Source organism: Aptenodytes patagonicus, chromosome 7 (genome assembly GCF_965638725.1).
Source record: "Aptenodytes patagonicus chromosome 7, bAptPat1.pri.cur, whole genome shotgun sequence".
Lineage (NCBI taxonomy): Eukaryota > Metazoa > Chordata > Aves > Sphenisciformes > Spheniscidae > Aptenodytes > Aptenodytes patagonicus.
Window position 1 is genome coordinate 40,435,055 of NC_134955.1, and position 25,803 is coordinate 40,460,857.

General features: G+C 37.9%; 1 protein-coding gene and 1 long non-coding RNA gene across 2 annotated transcripts in view; one reads left to right on the forward strand and one right to left on the reverse strand.

The window, feature by feature from the left end:
* The window catches only part of NOVA1 (NOVA alternative splicing regulator 1), a 155,982-nt gene extending 140,849 nt beyond the window's left edge, over positions 1–15,133 (reverse strand). The window contains exons 1-2 of the mRNA XM_076344942.1: positions 14,930–15,133; positions 12,926–13,069 (exon numbers count right to left, since the gene is read on the reverse strand). Of these exons, the coding sequence (XP_076201057.1) occupies positions 12,926–13,069; positions 14,930–15,065 (280 nt within the window). The 5' untranslated portion in view covers positions 15,066–15,133. The remainder of the gene's footprint in view (positions 1–12,925; positions 13,070–14,929) is intronic.
* A 653-nt stretch (positions 15,134–15,786) lies between these two features.
* On the forward strand, positions 15,787–24,755 carry LOC143163498 (uncharacterized). The gene is made up of 3 exons (XR_012995915.1): positions 15,787–15,915; positions 22,614–22,677; positions 23,405–24,755. It is a non-coding gene; the product is annotated as an uncharacterized LOC143163498 (long non-coding RNA).
* Positions 24,756–25,803: the final 1,048 nt, after the last annotated feature.

The window sequence follows — 25,803 nt, forward strand, 5'->3', positions numbered from 1 at the left end:
TACTGAACAGATTTACAAATATATTAAAAAGCCAGTCTATACACAAAGATGCAGAATTATTCTTTTAATATCAGAAAATCCAGCCATGTTTTTAAGCAAAGCCAAAGAATAAAACAATTACAAAACATTATTGATTATATACACTAAGTTTTTATCATTTGTCCTGCTTTGGGCATTAGTGAAGAGTTGCATTTCTGCATTAAAAATTGAAAGGAACTTTTAAAACAATGTAATTTTTCTTGCAAAGAGACCTTGAACTAAAATAAAAAGCTATAAAACTCTTATCCCAGAAGGGGAGAACATGTATATTTGGCAAGTTCATACTGATAATCTGTATTATATACCTATTTTTTATAAACATCTGTTTATAACTGAAAAGGCATCATCTTACATGATCCTCAGCAAAGCACATGTATTATTCCTGTATTCATCATTTACTTGACTATATTAAAATTGAATGTAGGAAGAAAGACATCTCCAAATACAGATTCAAACAGCTCTATCCAGCTGAGAAAAGTTCAATTACAATTGTTTGCAAGGCTAGAAAATGGTGAGAACACATCCCTCCTCAGAGGAAAAGGCAGCAGCAAATGTTAACTACCATACACGAGCACCAAGAAAAAAAACTAGAAAAAGGAAAACTCTTAGAAAGAAAGAAGTCTTTTAACCAAAAGACCTAAACTGGAATCACATACAGATTTTTTTTTTTTTTTTTTTTTAATACACACTATGATTCATCTATCCCTATGTGAAAACACACCAATGTGGAACTATGTAGACTGGATGAATATTCCACCTTGCGTAAATTCAGTACTTACCTGAATTTAATGTTTGTATACAGAAACTGCTGGTAATTTTACTGCCTTCGTAGGAGTGTCTCCACTCACTTTCCTGGGAGGCAGTGTCAAGTAGAAAAGAAATTCTCATTTTCAGCCCTTATGCTTAAGAGACAAGAAAAAGAATTTATATTCTTTTTTGCTGAAAGTAATAGAACATCAGCAGTGGGAAGATGGAAGAACTGTATCTCACTGTACTAACCTGCATACATAAAGAGTTTGGACAACTTTAAGAAATGCTCAACTTCAGTGGAATATTTGATCTCAAGCAACACAAAGAATGGGAAACAATTTGTCAGGTTTTGATTATTTCAAAAAAATCTTCACCCTATCTAAAAATGGGAAATTTTACTTACCATAAAATCTGAATTCATCAGACAGACTGATGGTTATATTTTACTGGCAGAATTTCCATTCTGAACATCAAGTATAAAAGTGGAAGTAAAAAAGAAGATGCATGTTAAACTGTTTACGAAATAAACTAAAAATTTTCTAGCACTTGGAACATGCTGAACTACTACTCTGAGATTCAGAATTTAAAGGTTTGTAGAGGGAAAACTTGGTGCTCTAAAAAGTAACTTGAAGATTAAAAATTGAAATTAAATACTTGTTGAGACTGAATCACTGGCTTTTTCCCAAATAAGCAGCATACACATAGTATTTTTTGGATTAAATATATCTTTCTAACGATCTTCAGCATTTGTAAGATGGCCTGTCCAGCAAGATTCCTCAGTTTCCCCCATGGAAGGAGGCAAATGTAGGGGACATCCCACACCTTGAAGCAGATGACACCAGTAAGTTATTTCTACTCAGAAGAAACATCTATATAGAAATCCAATATGAAAACCATCTTTTGCCTTTGAGCAAGGGAAAAAGAAATTGGGGAAGTGATAATCCCCTTAAAATCCAGTATTTAAATGCTATGTGAAAACCGCTGCAGTGTAAAGGGATTAACACAATGGAACCTGCTTAAAGCAGAGTGAAACTTTAAAAATGATGTCCTAAGGTATCTTGGTCTTTCCCTCCACACAGAGACTTACCTACGAGGATTCCAGAATAGCTATGGATCTGGATCCACACTACAGTTCACACATCTAGTTCTTTATAAACTGGGATCACTTCACATAAAATATGCCATCATTCTCCCTTGCTTTGCCAATAAACTGCATTACAATTCAGCAGAGAACTACTGACAGCATTTTTTCCTCTAAATTAGCATTGCAACATTACACCTCTTTCTACACCTACTGAAGTAGGTCATACTACAAATATGAAATTTATATTAGTTCCTGAAATACTTTTTAGTTTTAAGCACACTTGACTTGAATATCAGATAGCCATCATCAGCTTATCTGCACCTCCCAAGTAAGCATACTTTACAATATGAAAACCTCAACACACAAAAACAGTGCTACTAATATATACTAATTTACACCAAAACCCCTGCATGCTTTCTTAGTTTTGTCTTCATAGAATCTTTGACAGGGAAAAAACATCCAAATTAAGACACCTTCATGCTTACAGCTACTGAGAGCATTACGATCACCTGTTCTGATCTCCTATGCAATAACATTTCACAGAAAGAATTCCCACCATTATCTTAGGAGCCTATTTAACTACATGCATATTTTTAAGAAAAGGTCACTAAATTTTAATTGCAGTTGAAATACCGCAACCCTTAGTAAATTGTTGTCATCACTTCTGAAAGTTTGTACTGGGAGAAAGAAGGCACCCAGATCAGAACTGGCCATTCTAGTAAAAAGCCAAATACTTAAAGATAAATAAATAATGAAAAAATCAATGATCTTCAGACAGCCAAAACAAAGCTGCCAAAATTTACAAGCAAAGACTTCTTTGCAGAAGAAAACACACAAAAAGAATTTTGCACAAGATGAAACTTAACAAGTTCCTGGACTAGCCAACACTGAAAGCATGGTAGTCATTTATGCACCATATTAATAAGTTATTCCATCAAAAAAAGGACAAAAAGTGGATAAACAATGAGGAGTTTATTTTTCCTCATTCTGAGCATATGCATGTGTGTTGAAGAAGAGAAAAATCAAGGTACTTATTTTACAATTATGGATGACTAAATTTTGTGCCCTTCTCACGTCTGCACCCTTCAAATCAGAAAGTGCTAAGCTAACAAAGTGTGAAGAACAGAACTGGAACTACTTCTGAACATCAAAACCCACATTCTTTCAAATAGTAAGTACTATCAAAAACATGAGCCATTGGAAAAGCTAATACAGAAATGAGAATGATTAGTTACTAATCAACAAAGTACCATTTAAAAACTGAAATAAAAAGTAATATATTTATACCTAGTTAATTTTACTTAATTCAAACACTGACCTTGCTACCACTACCCACTCTTTGTCTCTAAGACTAGAAGGTTATAAAACATTTGCATAAACTGAGGGGGGTTTGTTTTTAAAAGGTACAGAAAACCTAAAGGAGGACAAATATAGCTGCCCATTTCATTGATTTTCTCATCAAGAACATGCAAGACTAAAGCTCTGAGGCTAGCAACTATGTGTAGATTTCTACATACACTTAAAAATACTGTTTTTAACAACCTAACTGATTTAAAATCTGGCTACCTGAGGAATCATTTGTTTCCTTCTTTTAAATACTAGTTATTCAGGTAAAGAACTCATGATGAACTCAAGTAAAACGAAGAGCTTCTGGCTACACAAGGTAACTTCCTTTTTATAGAGGCTCTTCCTGTCCAATCCTAAGAGTTTACCTGCTTATTGCACAAAATTGTCCCATCTTTTTTCTGGTTATTTGGGATTAATTCATCAGAAAAAGAGAATTTCTTCATTTAATGTATCATGTTGGCACTTACTAGAACAGCTAGTCATAGATGTAGATCCGTACAGAACTAGACAGCTTATAAAATTATAAAGTACGTGGTTTTTTACTGTTAAAAGCAGTGCAAATACTAGATGAGCACTTGGCATTACCAACCTAAACAAAAACACAAAAACGTATATCCCTGGAAAAAAAAAAATCTTTGTAAAGTTAACACTTCCTTTTTTTTTTTTTGAGCATTCACTATGCTAGAAATTATATGCTGCTTGGGGAAGAGTAATCTCAACAAAAACTGGCAGACTAGGTGTGCTGCACTGCACAGTAAAAGACTCAGAAGTTGGGAAGTGATACAATTATAAGGAGTTCCTGGGGAATCAAATTTTTACTTTAGATTGACAGAGTCACCAAGTGTTCATCTAATACAGTAAGTAGAAGACATACAAAGAATGAAGTGTGCACACACATGCAAGACAGAAATCAAACCCTATACATGTTCTATGTCTAACACTCCTCATTGCAACAGTTCTTTTTATAAAGCTTTAAGGCATCCAGTAGCAGTGTTTCATTGCAGACCTTTGAAAATCAGCACAGACAGAATGCCGGAAGAGCCTCTCTTGTTCCACAGAAGTTTTCTTCAAATCCAGGTCAATAAACTGCTAAAAAGCCACCTATTTCCCTTTCCTTTTTTTTGTGTTCCTCAGGAAAACTGTTGGTAGGCTGCCAGATTACAATAAAACATAAATATTCTATAACTCCGGTTCAATACTGCTGCTAAAACAGTATCTGCTGCAGCACCTGAATTAGTGCTGCTGCTGCTACTACTATTCACTATCCTACCTACGTTCTGGCATTTCCTAACGCCAGATTACAGATGGGGACAAAATGTAAACCTCAGCTAGATCAAGCTCCAACTGGGCATATGGCCCAACTGGTCTTTCCTCCCCCTTCCCTCATAGCCATGATATTTCACTGCCCAACTCTTTGGGAATACACTCTGATATAGTTTTAATTCCATAAGCATACTGGATGCTCAATGAAGCCAACTGAATGGACACGTGCCATTTCCTACTTTTCCAGTGCATGACTTCATATAAATATTTTCAATAATTTATGTTATAAAAAGAAAGACTCCACAGTTGTATATTCAGTTAAATATTTGTAATTTTTCATGTACAGTTTGAAAATCAGAGTTTAGAACACACTAGGAAGATGATAAATTGCTGCTGCCTCTGATTATCTGGTTCTCTACAGAGAATTTTCTTCCCCATATTGCCAATGAAGAATCTAAAAAGAACTAAAGTCACTACTTGAAAATAAAATAAAATACATGTACATACAAATCTTCCAAGAGCTTTGGAGGTGTGCACTATGGTTCTTGATTCAAGCAAACAGGTGCCACTCTATGAAGTGGGGGAAAATAGTAGAAATGTGTGAAGCTCTTTATGTGGGAAATTACAAGAGTTAAATGGCACTGAGCAAGGCACAAAAAGTGCTTTTAAAATAGAAACAAGGGAACATGCAGAGAACCTCAGTATCTAATTTAATTAATGATTGAGAATGCAAAGGCTCCAACTGGTGAAACATTAGCAGCAGCCATGAATTTCACTGTAGTTCTGTATAACAAGTAATCTTACCTGAGTGATTCTCAAAAAAATGTCAACACATTGATTGTATTTTTCATCTGATCCTGTCAATGCTGAGATGACAGGCCCTGCAGGATGCAGTGAGAGATCAATGATGAAAAACAGATGTTTAGTCTTTTCACAATCAAAACCTACAAGACCAGGCAAATACGAAATTTTGTCTGAGATTCATGCTTCTTTATATCCAACAAATGCTACTGTTACATAATCACTTTCATATACATAAGCCTACAAGGGTATCTCTTCCTCACTTACAAGGGATCTGACCTCAGATCATTCAGATCACCAACATATAACTTGAAACCTGGTCCCTAATATACTGTTCTTTCAAGTGTTATCTGGTCATATAGCTAGTTATTTACATCAGCTACTTCATACATCAACCTATGTTCTCTGGCCTTTCATGAAGGAGACTTAATTTTGCATTTAAAACACGTAAACCTTACACAAAATGTATTGCAATTCAGAAGTCGAGAAGAGCAATGCACAACAGTATTGCTCATAACTAGCTCAAGCAAAGAGTGATAAATTCATATTCAAAAGTTACAAAGGCATGTTCGCATTGTACAGTTGGGAGCTGACTTCCATACACAGGTTTTCAAATACTGCCTTAAACTGACATTTCAGTCAGACCAGTTAAGTACTTGCAAATGAATTTTAATGCTTGGCTATAATCAAGAACAGCACGTTTAATATTAAGTAAACCCCAATCAGATTCAACCATAATTAATTATCAAATACGTTAAAGTGAAAACAAGTTAATATGGGGGGATGGGAATTTAGATAGTTGTCATTTTATTATGTATTAAAATATTTAATGTCTATTAAATATAGGGGAAATTTAAAACAGAGTATCCTGACAATCATTTCTCCATTTTTAAATTAAAATACAAGCAATGTAGTTAATCCTTATAATGCTATAATTAATCACAAATTGGGATGCAGATACCCCTGAAATCAAAACAAAAATAGGATGGAATAGAACCTTACAAGTCTGTAATATAACATTTAAAAGATCTCCAGGCTAAACTCTGGTTTGATATTTCCTTTCGGGGATGGCAAGACAGAATGGCCCTGAATACAGGGGTGAATGTAAGGAACCTGATAGTTTCCTAAAGCCGTGTCATGCAGTCAGGAAGAAGACAGTAGTATATCTACAGCAAATTAATAGTCTTGGACATGCACAGCACACTCATTTATTCCAACTGCCAAATACCAAGTTCCAATTTTACATGTTTCCATGTTACTAGAAATCCTTAAAAAAACCACAAGACTGAGCTAGCCAGCAGGAGCACCAAGCATACCCCAGTACAGAGCATACTACAGTACACCAGAAATTCATACCAGACACGAACAATATAACTTTTCATTTACAGACAATTGTGTTTGTTGTCAGAATAAACACAAATATTTTTGCTAAGTCCATTATAACAGTGACATTTCAAAAACATGTTTATCAGCTTCATTACTCCACAGATATATATTTGATAAACAGGAAAAACGTATTGCAGTTTTAGACTGAAGTACATTAAGAATTTTATGCTGGTGTCAAACAAATCCAATTAGAAAACCAAAAGGCCTACCTAGAAACATGACCATCAATAAGAGTCGAAAAAGCAGCCTTTCCATTTCTAATATGTATTGCGTTTTATACCATGACACTGCAGCCTCTGAGGGTCAGATTAATTAAGATCAACAGCAGCTGCAGTGCAACGTGAGAAGCACACTGCCACAGCTCTCACCAGTCCAGCCCAATTACCTGCAGCATTCCAACACTGGACAACTGACAACTACCAAGTCATTAGCTCCCACTGGCCTACTGATAAATGTTAAAAAACAAACTAACCTCTTTTTAAGATGGACTGCAAAGCTGACTGCATCTGCTGCAGGATGCAACAGTACGTCCCAGAGAAATGTTTGCCAGTCCAATCTTTACAGTTGTTGCTTAACTTTATGCTAGAGATGTATCCAAAGACGGAAAAGAGATAGCAATCAGGTGCAAGCCCTCCTCCCAAATCCCTCTATGCTCCATTTCTAAAAGCCAGTCTGACAAATTCACTAAATCCAAGGTGTTCTCCCCTGGCCAAAAAGCTACTGATCACTGACAAAATAAATTCTGTGGTCAACTACTGAGGACAATATCTAAGTTAATGCAGTTAATTAAAGAACAAACAAGATCAAAGAGTATTTGAAAAAGGTATTGCTTGTTCCAGGTTGCACCCATTAAGAAAAGGGAGAACATGTTTCTTTTACTGCATGAGGGAGAAGAGGAAAACAATTAAGAGATCCAGAGGTTCCCTGTTTATATTTTTTAAATATTAGCTCCAAGACCTATGTTCTGACAAACATCCATTAAAACTTTGATCTATCTGCAAGATACCATTGAAGTAGTGCATGGAAATTTTAAACATCATGAAAGAGGAAAAATTAAAATTTTCAGTGCATACCAACTTTGGCTATTTTTCTTAGGTTTTGGGGTTTTTTTTCCCCAGAATGCATGAGTCCAGAAAATAGATATTCTTAATGAATAATTGCTTTACAGAAATCTCAACTTTATCAAAAACCAGTACTGTTACTAGAAGCACCTTCATCTACATAAGCGTTCTAATCTACTGAGAATCATTTGATTTTCAATTATATTGAAAACTAATCAAAAGCAATCCCAAGAAAAAAGTTGAAAATTATTAAATATGGCATTTCTCTGTGATAACAGCCGTCCATTGTTATTTATTTTGCCAACCAAGTGCACGTATAGTTAGCCTGTATCATTTATTAAACTTAGACTAACCATTCCAAATCTATCACAAGTTGTTTTAAACCTTCCTTATACAAGACAAAGACACAGCACTTTCTTGCAAACCAAAGCCATTTACTATGTCAAAATTTATTCACTCATTAAGATGAGTAAGTCCCTACCTGTAGAATAAATCAGTGCAAAATTTCTACTTAAACTTCTACTCGAAATTTCTCTAAGCCTACCAAATGAGAAGCTGCTAAGTGATAGTACACTGGGTGAGTTAGATATGTAACAATCTCACGATCATACCAAGTTACATATTCAGTTTCAGCTTCCTTTTAAATGTAAAATACTAAGGATCTGCTGGCTAACAAGCTAACTTTTTTTTATTCTATTCCAGTAACCAGGCAACAGACAACTGTCCAACTGAGAATTATCTCTCTGAACAGCTGGCAATCAACACTTGGGGGTTTTTGGTGGTCAGACTTTTTTTTTTTTTTTTTAAACTAGGAAAAAGATTAGTGATTCCAGTGATTACTTTACAAACCTACACACCTCTGAAATCTCTATTCACTATTTAGCCATTTCCTCAGTCCCATTATCCCCAAAGTTACTCATATAAGTAAATGTTTACAACAGAATCTGAAAATCTTAGATATATATACTTATGAAGTCTCTAACTACCTAATGTTAACACTTTAGAAAAAATTAGAAGTATCAAGAATAAAAGTGAGATGCATTTATTGATGTATGACAAACCACCTTCAAGGAACCATGACAACAGACAGCTAATAACTAATGCCATTCTCGCTTCTAACTCCATTATTCTTTTTTCTCTTCCATAGCTGAAAAAGCAGTATTTCACTTCAACATTATTTCAAGTGTTGATTTTTAAAACAGATTCTTTTCCCTACTAGACTTTAGGTTATTTTTAAGAGTTATAAATTAACATGATAATTCCTTTATTATATAAAGGAAATAATAATGGTGAACCAGGCTTGATATATTATACCCTCCCTCTTTCTAACAGTTTAACAGGAGTAATGAAGCTAGAAAGTGAACTTATTAATTATAAATTCCTGTAAAGTTGTGTTTGTTACGCATTCAATGTGTTTGAAAGGTTTTTAAGAGTCAGAATAAGAGATTTTTGAAAAGGGCAGTTGCACAAAGATTAGCTAGATGATTTCCCATAATACATGAATAGTTTAAAAAAGATGATAGTTGAGTACAAAACATCTCAAATACAAGCCACTGGGTAAAAACATAACATAGCCACACAACACTTCACACACTCTCTACACGAGGCGGGGGAGGAAACTCCCACCTTTTGTATTCTCCAAACATTTAGATCACTACTGATTAGAAATCTGCTATAAAAACAACACAGCTAATCTGTTGTTAAAAGCAGTAAAACCTTATCCCCATTTAATTATGTTTTTATTAATCTCTGCTCTTAATATGATCTAATTTCAGTACACATATGACTTCATATTCCAATAAATTGAAAAACACTGACCGAGCTCAAATTCACTCAAGCACCAAGTTCAGACCAGGCAAGATCCTGTTGCAAGATAAACAACATGATGTGATGTAACATAATTTTGTGCGTGTGTGTGCGCGCATGTGTGTGTATGTATGTGTGAGACTGGGGCGGGAGCGCAGAGAGGGAGCGAGCGCAAGAGTGCATGAGAGAGACAGCAAGGAAGTGAGTGCACGCCAGCATTCCCAATGGAAAAAAATACATATGTCCAGAGTAGTTTTCAATCCAGCGCTCACTATAATTCAGAATGGAGAAACAGATAAAACAATGAGAGCTTAATACAACAGAAATAGTGACTCTTTTTTATATTATTCAAAATAAAACCATACATTACAATAGCTTCACAGAATGGCCACTTTGTTTCTGAAGTTCACTTCATTAATATTAAAGTAGCATGGCTACATCTGTATTTAAATTTTGGACCAGAACCTACTAGTCAATACACACTGTACTTCTCTGCAGAAAGGATCGGCACCATTTAGTTTAAAAGTAGGGCATATTTTGCCATTTTAATTTCATTTCCACTAATCTAGGGGGACAAGCCTGAACAGAAAAGAATCAGGGATAATCTATGCACAATAACCAAAGTCAAATTGCAGAAGTCCAGACAATTAGAAAAAGTCAGTGGGTAACCTGAAAAGAGAACAATAAATTGTGTACTCAAAAAATAAGACTGTAGTGGACGGTAATGTGTTTATATACTGCTTCCTATTTTGTAAACTAAAATGTTCAGTGAAAAGCTGTTTTTTTTCCTTCAATTTCTTGTAATTAGAGCTGCCATATAATTCTTCAGTAATTATGTCACCTTTTGATGCACAAAAATAATTCCAACAGAAATCAGTCTGCATACTGAAGTCCTATATCACAGAGGAAAAAAAAAGAACACTATTAGATCATAGGAACTACTCATGACTTCTGTATTACAATCAACTTCCTCCTTTCCAAACAGCAACTTACTCAGACTGTGCTAAAACTTTTTGGAAATACAGAAAAGTTTCACGGAAGCTTCGTCAAGAGAACATTCCATAATGAAATGTACATTAAACACATTTATAGTCACAAGCATCAGAGGTACGGGCTAAGTAACTTCTATTAGGAAAACAGAATAATTGTTTAAGAAACTTTGTATGAAAAATAAACCGTACGTTTATATTAGCTATTTCACAAGGTTTGTATTCCCTAATGCTATGTGAGCACGAAAGTCTGGAAGAAACCCAAAAGCCATCAGCTCAGGGAATGCCAGGACCTCCGAAAATTCCATGGGCTGGTGGTCAAACGCAAACAGAAAGACTAACGAGAGCTAGCCACACTGGAATCCATTTCTCATCCCTGTTCCATCCTTTAGCAGGTATCAGTCACCAACTTCCTTAAAACACTCATTTTCTATATGACACAACGTGGCTGCAAAGTCAAAACAGACTGTATGAAGTCAAACTGGAACTTCATTTGCACCTGTTACAGTGAAACTGCTTAAGCCTCGCTGTCCTAGTTATATTATTACTACTGATTTTAAGAGAGAATGTGTTTATGTCACAAACGTTTTTACTCATGTCATTCTTGCTTGCTAATTTTTATTTTTCAAAGGTTCTTCTGCTACTACTGCTGTATCTTTATAATTTGCTACACAAAAAATATGTAATTCTGATTTAATCAGAAAACAGAAGAACTATGCTAGAGCACTGAACAAAAGATCTAATCTTTGGAGCGTCCTTCCCAAGTGAGTGTAAATAAACTGTAGTAAAATGAAAAGGCTTGTAATTTGGTATTTGGAATATTCTTCATAAACACCAATTTTCTGTAACATCCTTGCATATCTGATACCACCTCATGTATAATGCAGAAAATCTATTTCATTTTCATCTATTGACAGTGAATTTAATTTACTATTGCGGCTCTTTACCCAGATTATGTTATTAATTCTGCAATCAGGCTCTTTTGAATGCTTTTATTTCTTCCAAGAGTTTTCACAATTCTACATTGATTTTTTTTTTTCCACCCTAACATACCTTTCAAAATAAAAGATCATTTTTTTCTAACTTTCTAAAGAAAAGTAAAAATTTTTTAAAAAGCCCTCAAAGACAACTTGCATCAGTTCATAAGCTGTATCTTTCAACAGGCAAAATCTACATGCATCACTTTCACCTCTGACATTTAAGTATTATAAACTACGTTCATTAAGGAGATGTACAACAGGTGCATTAAAATTTCCACATCAAAAATCATCATTGTAAATAGAACACAAACTCTCCATTAATAAAAAATTATCCACTTCTGCCTGACACTGAAGTTAGAGGACAGGAAAGCTAAATGCTCCAATGTTAGTGTTCTGTTTACATCCATCCCAACTGCCTTCACTATTTTGTAGAACTCGGTCATCTTGTTAAAGTAGATCAAATGCAAAGCAGCTCTTATTTTTCCAACAGAAAAGAGTCGGTAACAGCTAGTCAACTCAATTCTAAATCACCAGTTATTTTTCAAAATAACAAAATCAAAACACCGAAAAGTGTTAGCTATGTTATTATTTTGCATCAGTTTTTAAAAAGTCCTCTAGAACAAAGTTCAATTACAGAATGCTAATTTGTTCACCTTTAGGAAAAAAATGATTATCCAATTGCAGAAGCTAAAATCTTGTATATCATTATGTAAGACTCCCTCTTCAGAAAACTTATAAAGGAGAAATGCTAAATCAGATACTTATTGTTGTTATACGCAAATATTAAAAACTTCCTTCTTGTGCATTAGTACAGTTGATAAAATACTCATTTCTTAATCCATCCAAAGTATTTCACTTTTATAATAGTTTTCTTCTACCATCACGATAAACATAATATAAAGAATATCTAAAGAGCAGCACTTGTCCTCTTTACTTCACTCCAGAGCCAGTGAACAAAGCAGTGAAGCAGAAAGAAGGTACATAATGGATTTAAAGTAAATGGCCCATTCTTTAAGAGGCGGCCTCTCATTTTTACTCATTCTAGCTTAATTGTCATTACAATGTCTGGAAACCTCAAACGAACAATTATTTTTATGCCAGCTGTCAAGTTGGTTCCCTTAAAGCTATTTTTTTTTTTAAACTAAAAAACAAAGCAATCAAAATGTTAATGAAAATATTCTTCTGCAGAAACATTGTAAACATCTTTAAACATATTTCAAGCAGTTAGCGCCCAGTCCATTCCATACACCAAGACAGACAGAACATTTACATTCACTGTTGCACTTTATAACATACTTTTCTGAGAAATAATGCTCCCAGCTGCACTGGAAGCTTAGTCGCCAATATATGAAACACACTGATACGTACATAAGTCCCTTGGGATTTAAAAATAAAGAATTGGCTAATTTTTGCACCTACCTGGGTAAAAATCTTTGGATTTAGACAGCTTGATGGTGGCCCCAGTCTCTTTCTGCAACTGAACAATTGTCTGTCCTCCCTTCCCAATTATAGATCCAGCAGCATAACTAGGTATGAGGACCTTTAGAAAATACTGGCCATCCTCTGAAAAATTGAGATATGCATGGTTAATATGGCTTACAAACTTTGATTCTTCCTCCCCAGACCCACAAATAAACAAAATGTTACATCTTTAAACTCATCCAGTAATTCATGCATTTACATCTAACCAGTTGCGTCATTCTACAAGACATGTTTATAGTATGCCTTTGACATTTTAAAATACGTGCGTTTATTCTGAGCAAATTAAAGAATCCACATAGATTCTTTAATTCTGTAAAAGAATAAGAATAAAATCCAAATCATATTTCAAAGGGGGATTTTTTCCCAGTGCTAACCACAGCACGCAGAAATGATCGGACCCCTTTTAAAAAAATAAAGCCTTGCACGAAAACGTGCCTAGTGACAACTACAACCTTCCTTGAAAATACTGCAAAAGAAATGCCAAAACTAAGAAGGAATGAATTGTAAATTCTGATGGGCTATTTGTTTGTCATTAGCAAACACATGAGAATAGCAATTAGCTATTGCCTGCATTCTTCCTAAGTGAGCAAAACGACTACTCTGCTACCAAATAACCCACCCAAAATGTGGGGTTTTATTCCAAGCATTTCAGCCACTGCCAAGAAAACAACTCAACATGGTGCGGATGGAATCACTTGCCTAAGTAATCCTGATGTATTCCTTTAGCACTTCTTAAGCGACAATGATCTCTTTTAAGCTCATTAATTAAAGGACATTAAGAAGAATTTTTCCCAATTGATCAAAAGCCTAAGTCACTTATTTTAAATACACTTAAAAGGTGACGAGATAGACAATGCCAGTCCTCTACCCACCACTAGCGTTAAAACACACAATCGGAACAGGAAAAAAATACATATAACGAATGGAGGCGGAAAAAGAAAAAAGGATTCCCAGTTTGATTCGGCAACCGCACAATTGTCAGTGCCCTCACCCCACCGCTAAATCCAGCTACGCTTAAGTCTAAGCACCTTCCGTAACCGGCTCCGAAAAAGTGCAAGACAATAAGGGTCCGCTGGTTCCCCAGACTTAGGCTCTCCCCAGTAATTAAGGCAACGTCCCACTGGCATGGATACCAAGATTTTTATCATGAAACCTGTTTCACAAAGTTGTTATTTTTTTTCCCCTAAGCGGAAGGAACGATCCCAGTTCACTTTACTTCTCTCATCCGAGACTATAAGCGTCTCAAGAAGTGCCTATGTGTGACAGTCGTGCCCACCCGGATTAACATAGCTGGCTGAACCACGCACTACGTACAGCCAGACCGCTGCTCTTAATATTGGGCAAATAAATTCACCCCTGCCTCGGTGCATTGTTATGACGACTCCAGTGCAAACGGATAGAGGAGATGCTGGTCCCGTTATAACTCATCTCCTCCAGGAAGAGCAGGATGTTAACTAGCGAGTCCCCGCAGCCGAGAGGCGACTCCCCCCGCCACCAGCCAGCCCTCGCCCCCAGCACGGCAAACACACGCCGTGTACGCGCTGACAATAGAAGTGAGGCCAAGGAGGAGGAAAACGCACGGCAAGGCTGAAATTCAACTTGCGACCCAGAGGATGTGGAAGGAGGAAAGTGCGTTTGCCGTCTCCTTCCAGCTGCCATTTATTTTCGCCCATCGTTAAACGGGCGAGGGAGGTAGCTGGGCTGCAGAAGCCCCTTGTGCTCCCTCCTAGTCCCCACAGGGTCACGGCTGTGCAGCCCCGGCATGGATATTAAATAAAAAGACTGGTAGATGCTGAAAACCGACGCCATTTTGATGAATGATAACATTAGAGAAATGGGAATGTTTGGGGGGGAAGGGGGGGAGGCAGGCAGACAGGCAGGTAGGGAAGCGGAGAGGTGGGTGGGTTGGGCGGGGGGGGAGGTGACAGAGGATATACCCACCGCCCGTGTTGGTCCTCTTGGTGCTGCCAGCTTCAGGGGGGGCTTCAAGCGGTCTTTTCCGGGAGTCCGGCGGATCCAGGTCTATGGGAACCCCGGTGTGGGTCCCGTTCTGCTGGATGGGAGCTGCCGCCATCATGTTTGCTGTTGCTCGGAGGAGAATTGTCTCTTCCCTTCTGTGGTGGGGGGGCAGGGAGGGAAGGGGGGAGGAGGAGGAGGAGGAGGAGGAAGGGGGGGAGGAGGAGGAGGAGGAGGGGAGTGGGCTCGTCCCGTTCTCTTGTCCTTTTCGAAAATGTAGAGCTAAGCTCGGGATTGTCGAGGATGCTGCGCGCCTTGTTTATCTGGCACCCGGGGGGAGGGAAGGGAGAGGAGGGAGGGAAGCGGGCAGGACTGGGCTGGAGGAGCAGCTGCAGTGCAGTGTCAGGAGGAGATGAGAAGGGAGACAGGGGAACGAGGGGGGCGAGAGAGGGAAGAGAAAGGGGGAGAGGGGAGGAGGGAAAAGAGTGAGAAGAGTGAGACAGGAGGAGGAGAGGACAGAGCGAGTGGGAGAGGAGAGGAGGGGAGAGAGTGAGTGGGAGAGGAGAGGAGGGGAGAGAGAACGAGTGAGACTGAGGCGGTGGGGAGGGAGGGAGGGAGGGAGGGGGAGAAGGAGGGAGGGAGCGAACAAGCGGTGTAAATGGTGGGCGAAGGAGTGAGTGGGAGATGATTCACGCTGCCTCTGAGCCCCCTTCCGTCCCTGCCTGCCCTCGTGCCGCGCCTGACGCTGCGGCTCGGCTGCTCGGCTGCCCGCCGCTCTCGGGCTCTCGTGCCCTCCCTCACTGACGGGCTTGTGTGCACGGGGGTGGAGAGGGGGGCTCTCTGCCTGTGCAGCGCTGCTCCGCTCTCGCCCCAGCACCGCCGCCTCCGCCAGGCGCACGGGCGGCTAGCTGGCCGACCGGCCGTGGGCCGCCACCCTCGGCTACACCGCAGACACCCAAAAGGCAGGAGAGGTTAGAGCCGTGGGAGGGGGTGCAAGTATGGGGGCGGTGGAAACAGGCGGGGGGGAGGGGGAGGCCGGGATAAAAAAGAAGGGCGGGGCTTCCTGTGAAGACAGGCGGGAGATCCGGCCAATCGGAACAAAAGAGAGCGAGGTCGGGATTGAAACGTATAGCCAATCACGGGCCGCGAGTAGGAGAGCCGTTGGGGGGGAGGCGGTGGTGGTTTAACCTCTGCGGCGGCCGGCGGGGGGTGGGGGGCGGTGGCGGCGGCGGCGACGACGACGGGGAGGGCGTGTGTAGAGGCCGGCTCCCGCCCCGGGAGTGTCCCCGCGGTGATGCGGCGTCACCTGGGTTACACGCTGCGCCTCATACGCCCGCAGCTGCGTGGGAGGACGGCTGAGATAGCCCGAGGAGGCTGTGGGATAGCGGGGACGTCCTCGTTGAGGCTGGCTGCACCACCTCAGCGCGGCGCGGCGCGACCCGGCCGGTGTGGACGGGGCCCTTCCTCCCGGCCGCCGCCGGTGGCGGGGGGCCGGGCAGCGCCGCCGCTCCGCGCCGGGAGCCTTGGACGCGCCAGGCTGCATCGCGCAGGCTTGTAGAAAAAATAATAAAGATAGTCTTTTTATGCTGTGACAGCTGGGCTAGCTGGAGCTATGTGACACAGCGGCATTTCTTATGTAAATATTTCGTAGAAAATTCAAAGATGTTTCACTGCGACGAAGATTCTGCTTACAAATCTCAAATTATTCGGGTTGGAGCTTAAAACGTAAGGTGCAGGGGGGTGGGGGTAGGAGGGCTCGGGGGGACTGTGTACGTACTATTAAAAGCATTTTTACTCGACTCTGCTATTTAATTGACCGCCTCTGAAAAATTTTCTCAAACCGATATAACCTTAACAGTAGTGGTCAGTACTAGAGCATCAATTCTGTACAGAATTTAGAAATGTGTTTATTGCGTTAGACCATGCTCTGTGCTAAATTCATATTGATATGTACAAGTGCGGAATGGATGGTGACTTGATTCTTCTTACTATGCAAGCTTAAAACCTGGCTGTTTGTGGATGAAATGCAATTTCCATTCTAAGCTCCCTGGGAGCCTCAGCCTTAGTTTTAGTAATCACTTACCATTAATACTGCCCCAAACAATTTTTAGTACTTAAAATACAAATTTCATGTATAATATATAATACAGCACATCACCTCTACTTAAAAATTATAAGCCAGATACGTAATGCATTATAGGATATTAAAACGCGGCCACTTTAACATCTAAACAGGCCCCTGCCCAAAAGCATTCACAAATTAAGAACTCGATCCAGCACTGTACATAGGAAACTTTCAATGACTTCGTTGGGAATTGTGTCCCAGGAATGCGATACCTAGCCTCCTCACAGGCAGATGAAATAGATGCGGCAGATTCAGTAACAATTTGATAGCATATATGGTCAGAAAAATGATTGTATAAAAATGGAACTTTCTTACTCATCATATACCCTTTGTATCTAAGATACTCTGACTCATAATCGCTTAGTTTACTGACTGAAATAAAATTTTAGGCTTCTGTTACCTTGGCAGTTGCTGACACAATTATGGTACAGCAAGCTGGGGACTGGTTCTAGCTCTTCCATTTTCTCTACTAAGTTCCAGTTGAAGAATTTTAATTAGTATTCGAGCCAGAAAGAGCACAGCATGACTTGAAAATCTCAGGTCCAGTTTGTAGGGTCACCAGTCCTGAGAGGCCTCTTTTTATTTGTAAACGGAGCAAATGACTTACAGAAAATTTTGAAGACAAAAATTAAAAAACTGCAATGTTCGCGTGAAGCCATCTTGAGTCAATTTCCACAGTGGAACTGGATAAATTATAACACTGCTCCCTTTATCTCACTGAATATGTCCCATTCATCTATAGTAACATTGAATCAAACAATTCTCTTGTTTTAAGACCACATCTGTTTTACTGTGCTCCCCACACCAATTTTAATTATGTGGCAGATCTGATTGGATTCAGCACCTGCAAGTCTTCCCTTTGGGAGCTCCAATTAGCTTATAAAACATTTACTTGATTGCGTTCTTTAAACAAAAGTATTGTTTCATCCTAACAACAGGAATATTAAAGTGTAGAATAAAAAAGGGTTTTAACATGATAAATGGTGCGTATGTTGTTTGTGTATCTATCTTCCATAAGCTTAGAGGAAAAAGGGGTAATCCTGAAACCTAATTTCCTCAGACTCAGCAGATGTCTGTCCTGCGTTAGTCTGTTTCTTTACCAACAGCTGTTTCAGAAGTGCCTCCCCTTGTCTCTACAGAATGCCTTTTGTTTTAATAATTTCCTGATATGTTATCTCCCAGTCCCACTAAGACAAGCTTTTTCAACTTTTCTGGTACCTATAAGTAGTTTTTTTATAGTTTAATAGACAGGTTAATCTTTGAAGAATTTAGCTAAAGCTATATAACTAGCCTCTCAGCTAGTTTCTTAGCAGCAGTTCTACTTCACTAAGCAAATAGCTGTATATAATAAACATTTCAACAAATATTGATTTAATATCAATAAAAGTATTAATTACTACAGATCTGCTTCAGAATATGCTTATTTCTCCTTATTTCACTGCTTGGAGCCGTCATAATTGGGTCTAGGGGGACTCATCGCATAAAGTGCAGCCCTCTAGTGGTAGAGGTCACAGGGAGTTTAAAGCAAGCTGTGTTTTTGTCATGGGTGGGGGGCAATGAAATAGCTTTTAGCAAAATGCAAGCAACCTAGGACACTGCGCTGCGGTATATGAGCCTCCTGCGTTGTTCATGGTCTGAAGCACAAGTGAAAATAGTTGTGGAGGCCTGTAGTACAGCCTTGCTGCCACTCTGTCATGATTTCTATGGAGAAAGGACCAATGGAAAAATAAAAAAGTCTGTATCGGCAGAGGTTTCCTCTTTTTCCAAATCTGTAATCTGTTGCTCAGCTTTTCTTTTTCAGCCAGGTCTAGACTGGCATATCTAACCAGAGGTTGTTCAAGCTGTTGTGGGATCTTGATTCCTTTTCTTTCAGTCATGTCCTACCAGCTAATGTATTCTGTAACTTAAGAGCTAGTTCAGTGATAGTGTGGAATATAAATTCAATTTGCCAGCCTTATTTCTAAAAACGCTCTTGGCTGGTGGAGGTGTGGATGGTAGCATTCAAACTAATCTCTCCCACAGACATGAGAGCTGTGCTTAGAAATGAAAGGGATTAGGAAGAGGCATAAACCTAAGCAATTAAGCATATATTTTAACAAATAGAAATCTGCAGAATAACTGAGGTAAAGTTCTAGTAAACATCACCTAATCTGATAAAGTCCGCTTTGTGGAACAAGACTCAACCTCCTGTTTCTTGTAGAGGTGATGGATATTTCTCCTCTGGCTAACAGAATGAACAGTTTGTTTTTCCCCTTATGGGAAATATGACAGAGCCCAATAATCATTAGATGAAAAACGATACCTCTTTAACATCCTGGCTAGGTAAAAGAAAATAGATATGGTCTTTGTCCAAAATGATGCTGCTACTATTGGCAGTTTTTCATTACTGAACGATTGCTGTGATTCCTGGTAAACTTGGGCTCCACTAAAATTACAGTTAGTGATGAACTCAGAAGTCTCTTTCAAATCTTTAACTTCCGCCTTCTGTTTGTGAAACTCTTTTCCTCATAATCTATCAGTTAAACTATTATTATTATTGATTAAATGATCCAATTGTTGCTTGTTTAAATACTGCAGAAGTTGTTCACCAGTAAAAAATTTTAAGTTTCAGTGGAACTTCTCCAAGATTGCAGCAATATTAATCTTAGGAAAATCAAACCGAGGGTTTGGAAAAAAAGCTAAACACGTATTAGACAGAAAGTGACCTGATTATCTGTTTTCCCGTATTTATATTCTTTTTATTATCTGCACCTATACTATATGCATTGCCAAACTAAAAGCCAAGTGTTCATAGTTGCACTCTTCACAGAAAAGAGCACGGACAATTGCTAAACCCTTTCATATTGCAGACCATTACTGTGTAGTAGCTTTCTTTTCCAGTAAACTGAGGATGGTAACTTAAAATCAGTAACAATTTGGCCATACTATTTATCATAACATGAATATTTTGGCCAAAACTCCCTTTCTAGTGATAGAAGAAGAGAGCGTGTGTAGGAAATCAATGTCCATTTCTGCTGTCTCGGCAGAGGGATCACCTGCCTCCTCCTATTCCCACAATATTCATCAAAATTTGCAAAGGCTTTTTTGGACTTTTCCTCAGGAATACAGAACTGAATTGTACCCAGTTCTTCATTCCTGAATCTGTAGATCAGATTTATAAGCTATTCTTGTGTTCTTTATATCTTGTGGTTACCTGAGGACCTATCCAGATCTCAGTGTAAAAAACAAGGTAGCCTCAGGAGAAGATCATTTGTCATCCCTCCCAAGGAATTGACTACGTGGATAAGGGCATGATCCATGAAACTCCAGGGGCTAGACTCTTACCCCAGAAAGGCATCTCCATGGTGATCTTTCTGTACAGTAATTTAAAGACCTTTTATTTCTCAGAATGAAAGAAATTGAAGACTTGATTTCAATTGCCTTCCAATAATAGTAGTATTTTCTGGGGGGTTTTGGTTTGTTGTTTTTTGTTCTTTTTAAATAGGAAAATAGGTAATTCAGGGATTAAACCTGGTACAAACTAGGAGTAATTCCATTGTAATGAAAGAATGATGTGACATAGTATGTGAGATATAGCAGGATCACCTTGTGAGGCTTACGTCAGTTTACGGTGTTACTGACTGTGTACCTCTTAGCACTGTCTTACAAAAGAACATCAGTGAAGCATTTCTTCTGCAAACTGAATTCAGCCAGCTATCACTCCAGATGCTTCAGGATGTATTCCTCATTCCTGTAGGGTGAACAGCGTATTTTTCAAGGAATCAGCATACCTGTTTCGAATCTCTGTTACTATAATTGCTCTAGCAATATCACTATTTTATGCCTCATTTTGCCCACCCACCACCAACTGTCTTACTTGTTTGAAATTTTGACACTTTAGGATAAATGAAATATGAAAAAGACATTAACAGCAAAATTAGTTTCTTTGATTCTGTTGTCAAGCCTGGTCCCCTTCCTGTGAACTGAAAGACCTGGAACAATGCAGCACCCCGTAAGTGGTCATAAGGACGTCTCTGCTAGAGCTCAGTCATGCTTTCAAAAAGTCTAATGCAGTCTTGGTTGTTCTCATAAATTAAAACTGGTAAAACCAGGTCGTACTTTTAAACATAGTCTTACAATATAGGACCTTATTCAGGATTTTTGAAGCCTGGAAGTTTGCTATAGTTCAGCTGACAAATGAGAGTTATTTTAGTGGAGATCAGAAATCTTGCTGAAAAGGAATGGAAAGGGGGCAAGTAAACATGTTGCACAGGGGACAAAGGAAAAACAAGAATGAGACAATGAAGACAAAGGTACTGATTTTTCTGTGCTAACCATGATTTATATTAAATTATGTAGCAAAATTTGAGTTGCTCTGATCATTTTGCTCACTGCCAAAATGTGTACTACTTGAGATCATGAAAGATAAATATATCCTAGTAAAATTATACTAGTAAACTCTTCTACTGTTAAAACACCACCAAAAGCCACTTTTTTCCAGTATAATTTGTAATCGATTTTCCAAATAATAAGCTATTCCAGCAAAAGTAATTTTTACAAGTATAATACTATTATAACGGTAGGGTTTTTGCCAATGGAAAGGTAATAAAAGTCATATCCCTAATATTATTGCAATAGTAATAGTTCCTAGTAGAGATCTAGAGATCTTTAAAAATACTTTTTAAAGGTTTACCATATAAAAATGCATATGCCAGTAGATTACAAATTAATTTTCAGCACAGCAAGATTTTAGGCAATATTTACTACCTTTAAGAATACAAAGTTACACTGGGAACATCAACTGATTCTTCCCTTTGGTTTAGCAAATGCCTTGGAGTTTTTTTTGAAGAAAATATTTTACTTCACCAACAAAAATTAATGATTCTAGTGCTTTATATTTCTACCTGCTTGAAATCAGTTACTACAAAGTACCCCTGAATTGAAAAGTCTCCTGGTGGGGGAGGGTAAACATATAAAACTTACTGCCAGGATAAATTGGCCGGGAAGTTTTGGCACATATCCTCAGAGTTTGCCATGAAAACATGTATCTGTGTGTCAGCTGCACACAAAGGCTATCTGGCCCCAGAAAAAGCATGGGGATTAGACATAATGCTGCCTATTTGAGACAAAGGGTATTCCTTAGTGCAGTGAGGTTAAAACAGACAGCTCATCAGTAGTACAAGTCTATCTAAATTATTTAGTTACCATTTTGAGCCAGAAGGAAGTGGTGGCAGATTATTAATTACTTTTGGGGTTTATTCATCTTTTTATTTTGTTTCAGTGAAAGCAGCACTGGAAACCTGAAAAGGTACCAAAATGTGAGACCGTTTTTATTTTAATCACTTATAAGATATATAATCGCTTTCTTATTTTAATGCTAGTTGCAAAATATAACTGATTTTGATTTACATTACATTAAGACATATCGTGAAGTTGCTAGGTATGTTTGTAAGTGGGTGCATGACTTTAAATTCAACCAATGTGAATGGAACAACTCATATGCTCAAAATAAAGCATATGTTTGTCTACCTTGCTGAATTAATGCTTCATTTGTTTTCAATTCAGTGGGAGAGAGCCGCATTGCTTCAATAATGCAGATTTAGGCCACCAAATCTCATCCAACCATACAGTAAGTCAATGGGAATCTTTCTACTGCAGCCCTGATCACCTTTCTGAATATGTGGACTTTTAAACATTTTTTTCAGAGAAGTTATGAATTGCTTTAAATGTTTCACATAACCCTTCAGATAGAAGATAGAAGTCCATGGACCTACTGGATAAAAACAGTTTTATTGACTTCAAGGGGTTTTAAGTCATTCAATATGAAATACTTATGTGAGAAAATAGTGGAGAGAGGAAGGAAACTATATAAAAGATATTAACATAAACTGCAAAGCATTCATGCGATAAGAGATTCTCTTCATATTCTAGTGACGGGCAATTTGAATGAATTTTGCATAGAAATATTTAGGGATATGTAATAGGAATACATATAAAGAGTATTTAGGAATATATAATTTATTGTTTCTAACAAATTACATATAAACAAAATAATAGCTGGTATATAATTTAAAATTTGGCAGTTGCAAAAGTGAAAACTAAAGACATACTTTCAAATAATTAAAAATCACAAGGTGAAAATCTTTACATAGATATTGTTTATGTTGATAATAAACAGATATAAATATGATGTTATAGAAAGTTACACATTATATGTGTTAAAAAAGCCTGATTATGTTTCCTGTAAGTATTCTGTGGAGTATTTTGTTTGTAGTATTTTAGCCAAGTAGGAAGACTCCTGTTTCAAAACTTCTAAATATTTGTTGTATTCTTGTTGTTCCTATTTTCATTTAAAGGTTTAAGCTGTTTGCTCTGGAACAGAAAAATTCATATGTTGAAACAGTAAAAATAAAATTACTGCAGAACTGAGTCATTGCACATGAGATGAATGCCCATTAAAAAGTACAAATCACAAAAAAACAGAAACAGGATCATTGTGCATATTAGCAACAATGCTTACAGATTCATCATGGCTCACAACAAAGGTATTTATAAGTGGACCTCCTGCCTCTGTTGCATGCTGTCATTGCTTTGGATTGACTGCTGTTAGATCCCTGTAATCCCGAGCCCCGGGATCTTGTCCTACATGTTTACCCCACTTGGTATGCCTGTTAGTAAGTATTTAAAATGGAAATGAACTCTAATCTTTGTATGTGTTTATAACAAAGGGTTTTAATCCCTTAAACCCCATATTTAACATGTTTTTTTTTAAATAAAGTTTATAAAAAGCTATGTTTACTCTGATAGCTTATATTTGCCAGTTTAGCAAGTTAAGTTCAGTTAATGCCTGGCATTTCTTAACTCAGTAGGGTGTCATGGCAGTGATATTACGGAACACTTTCATGGATGAGGAGAAGCATAGAGTAACAACAGCCACCGGGCTAAAAATGGCATGTTTATAATAGAAAGTCTTGGCAACTTTCATATCTGTAATGCACTTGTAATATAGAAAATAGAAGAAAAAAATCATATTTTAGAAGACTGATGTGACAGATATAGAAATAATATATGGCTGCCATTTACTTCTGAGGTTATGTTGTTATGCAGATGTTATGTGTAGAGATTAAAAAACAAATATGGAACAATTAAGAAAAAGTTCATATCCCATCCCACCTGAAAGCTCATTGTTGCCAACAGATTAAAAATAATGTTCTGAAGCTAAAATTCCATCTCTTCCATCTTTGCCTCTTCCATCTTTGTTTATATCAAATGATATCTGAAATAAACCACATTAAGGAGCTCTACCTAAGCAAAGGCAACAACAGTGAGAACATTCTCCACTGGTGAAAGAGGGAGCATATGGAGACTGACTATTTTAGCTAATAAAATGCCTAAAGCTTGATGGACTAAATGCTTCCTGGATAATACACTGCAAAATAGAATTAGACTATATTCACCTCATCTAGATTTAATGAGTTGGACAGCATTTATTTTCTCCAAATAATGAGACATAGTCAGTTCTATTGAAATTCAATAGCCATAGAAACAAAGTTCCCATAAATTGGGTAAAGCAAATACAAGGATATAGCACAGCATGATTTATTTTTTTGCTGATGTGATTATAAAGATGAGAAAATCCTTAATATGTACATACATATTGAAAGAACAATAAATACTCAAACAGACTTTGAAACTTGTCATCAAGGCAGTGTAATATTACTCCATTTTTTCCATTCTATGCATTGAAATATGTATCACAAATCTATTTCTAGAGATTTCTCTATACACTGATATAGGCCTATAGATAAAACTAATTGCAAACAACCTATTCAGCTGTAATCCCTGAAGCTGAAAAGTTGCAAGAGTTAATTGTAAAATACACTGAATTAGCATAACTACTGCAAAAAGTAGTATAAAACACTGATGATATAAAATTGTTTCTTACTTCATTTGAAGGTGGTAAAGATATCACCTATTTAGTTAAGAGTACTAATCCTCTTATAAGACATTTCGTATTTGCAGTTCCTTGTACCCAGTACAAATCTTGTGGCATGTAGGATCTTTGTGAAAATCACTGCTATTTTCATGTTATGATTGTTATTAATAAATATTGATACAACATTAACTCAGATTGGCTTTTCATCTACAAAGGATGCTGAGACATAAGGTAGTGATGATGTATCAGCTGTCAAGAAATTTACAGGTGTAGCTAATGTGGTCAGTAAAGTCTTATTTCTTTCAAGAGTGACAAATTCTCATGGGAGGATTACAGAAATAGACTCATAGAATCATAGAATATCTTGAGTTGGAAGGGACCCACAAGGATCATCGAGTCCAACTCCCCGCTCCTCGCAGGACTACCTAAAACTAAACCATATAACTAAGAGCATCGTCCAGACGCTCCTTGAACGCTGATAGGCTTGGTGCCATGACCACTTCCCTGGAGAGCCTGTTCCAGTGACTGACCACCCTCTCAGTGAAGAACCTTTTCCTAACGTCCAGTCTGAACTTCCCCTGATGCAGCTTCGTTCCATTTTCTCGTGTCCTATCGCTGGTCACCAGAGAGAGGAGATCAGCACCTCCCCCTCCTCTGCCTCCCTTGAGAAAGTTGTAGACTGCGATGAGGTCACCCCTCAGCCTTCTCCTCTCCAAGCTGAACAAACCAAGTGACCTCAGCTGCTCCTCGTAAGTCTTGCCCTCGAGACCTTTCACCATCTTCGTTGTCCTCCTCTGGACACTCTCTAATAGTTTGATG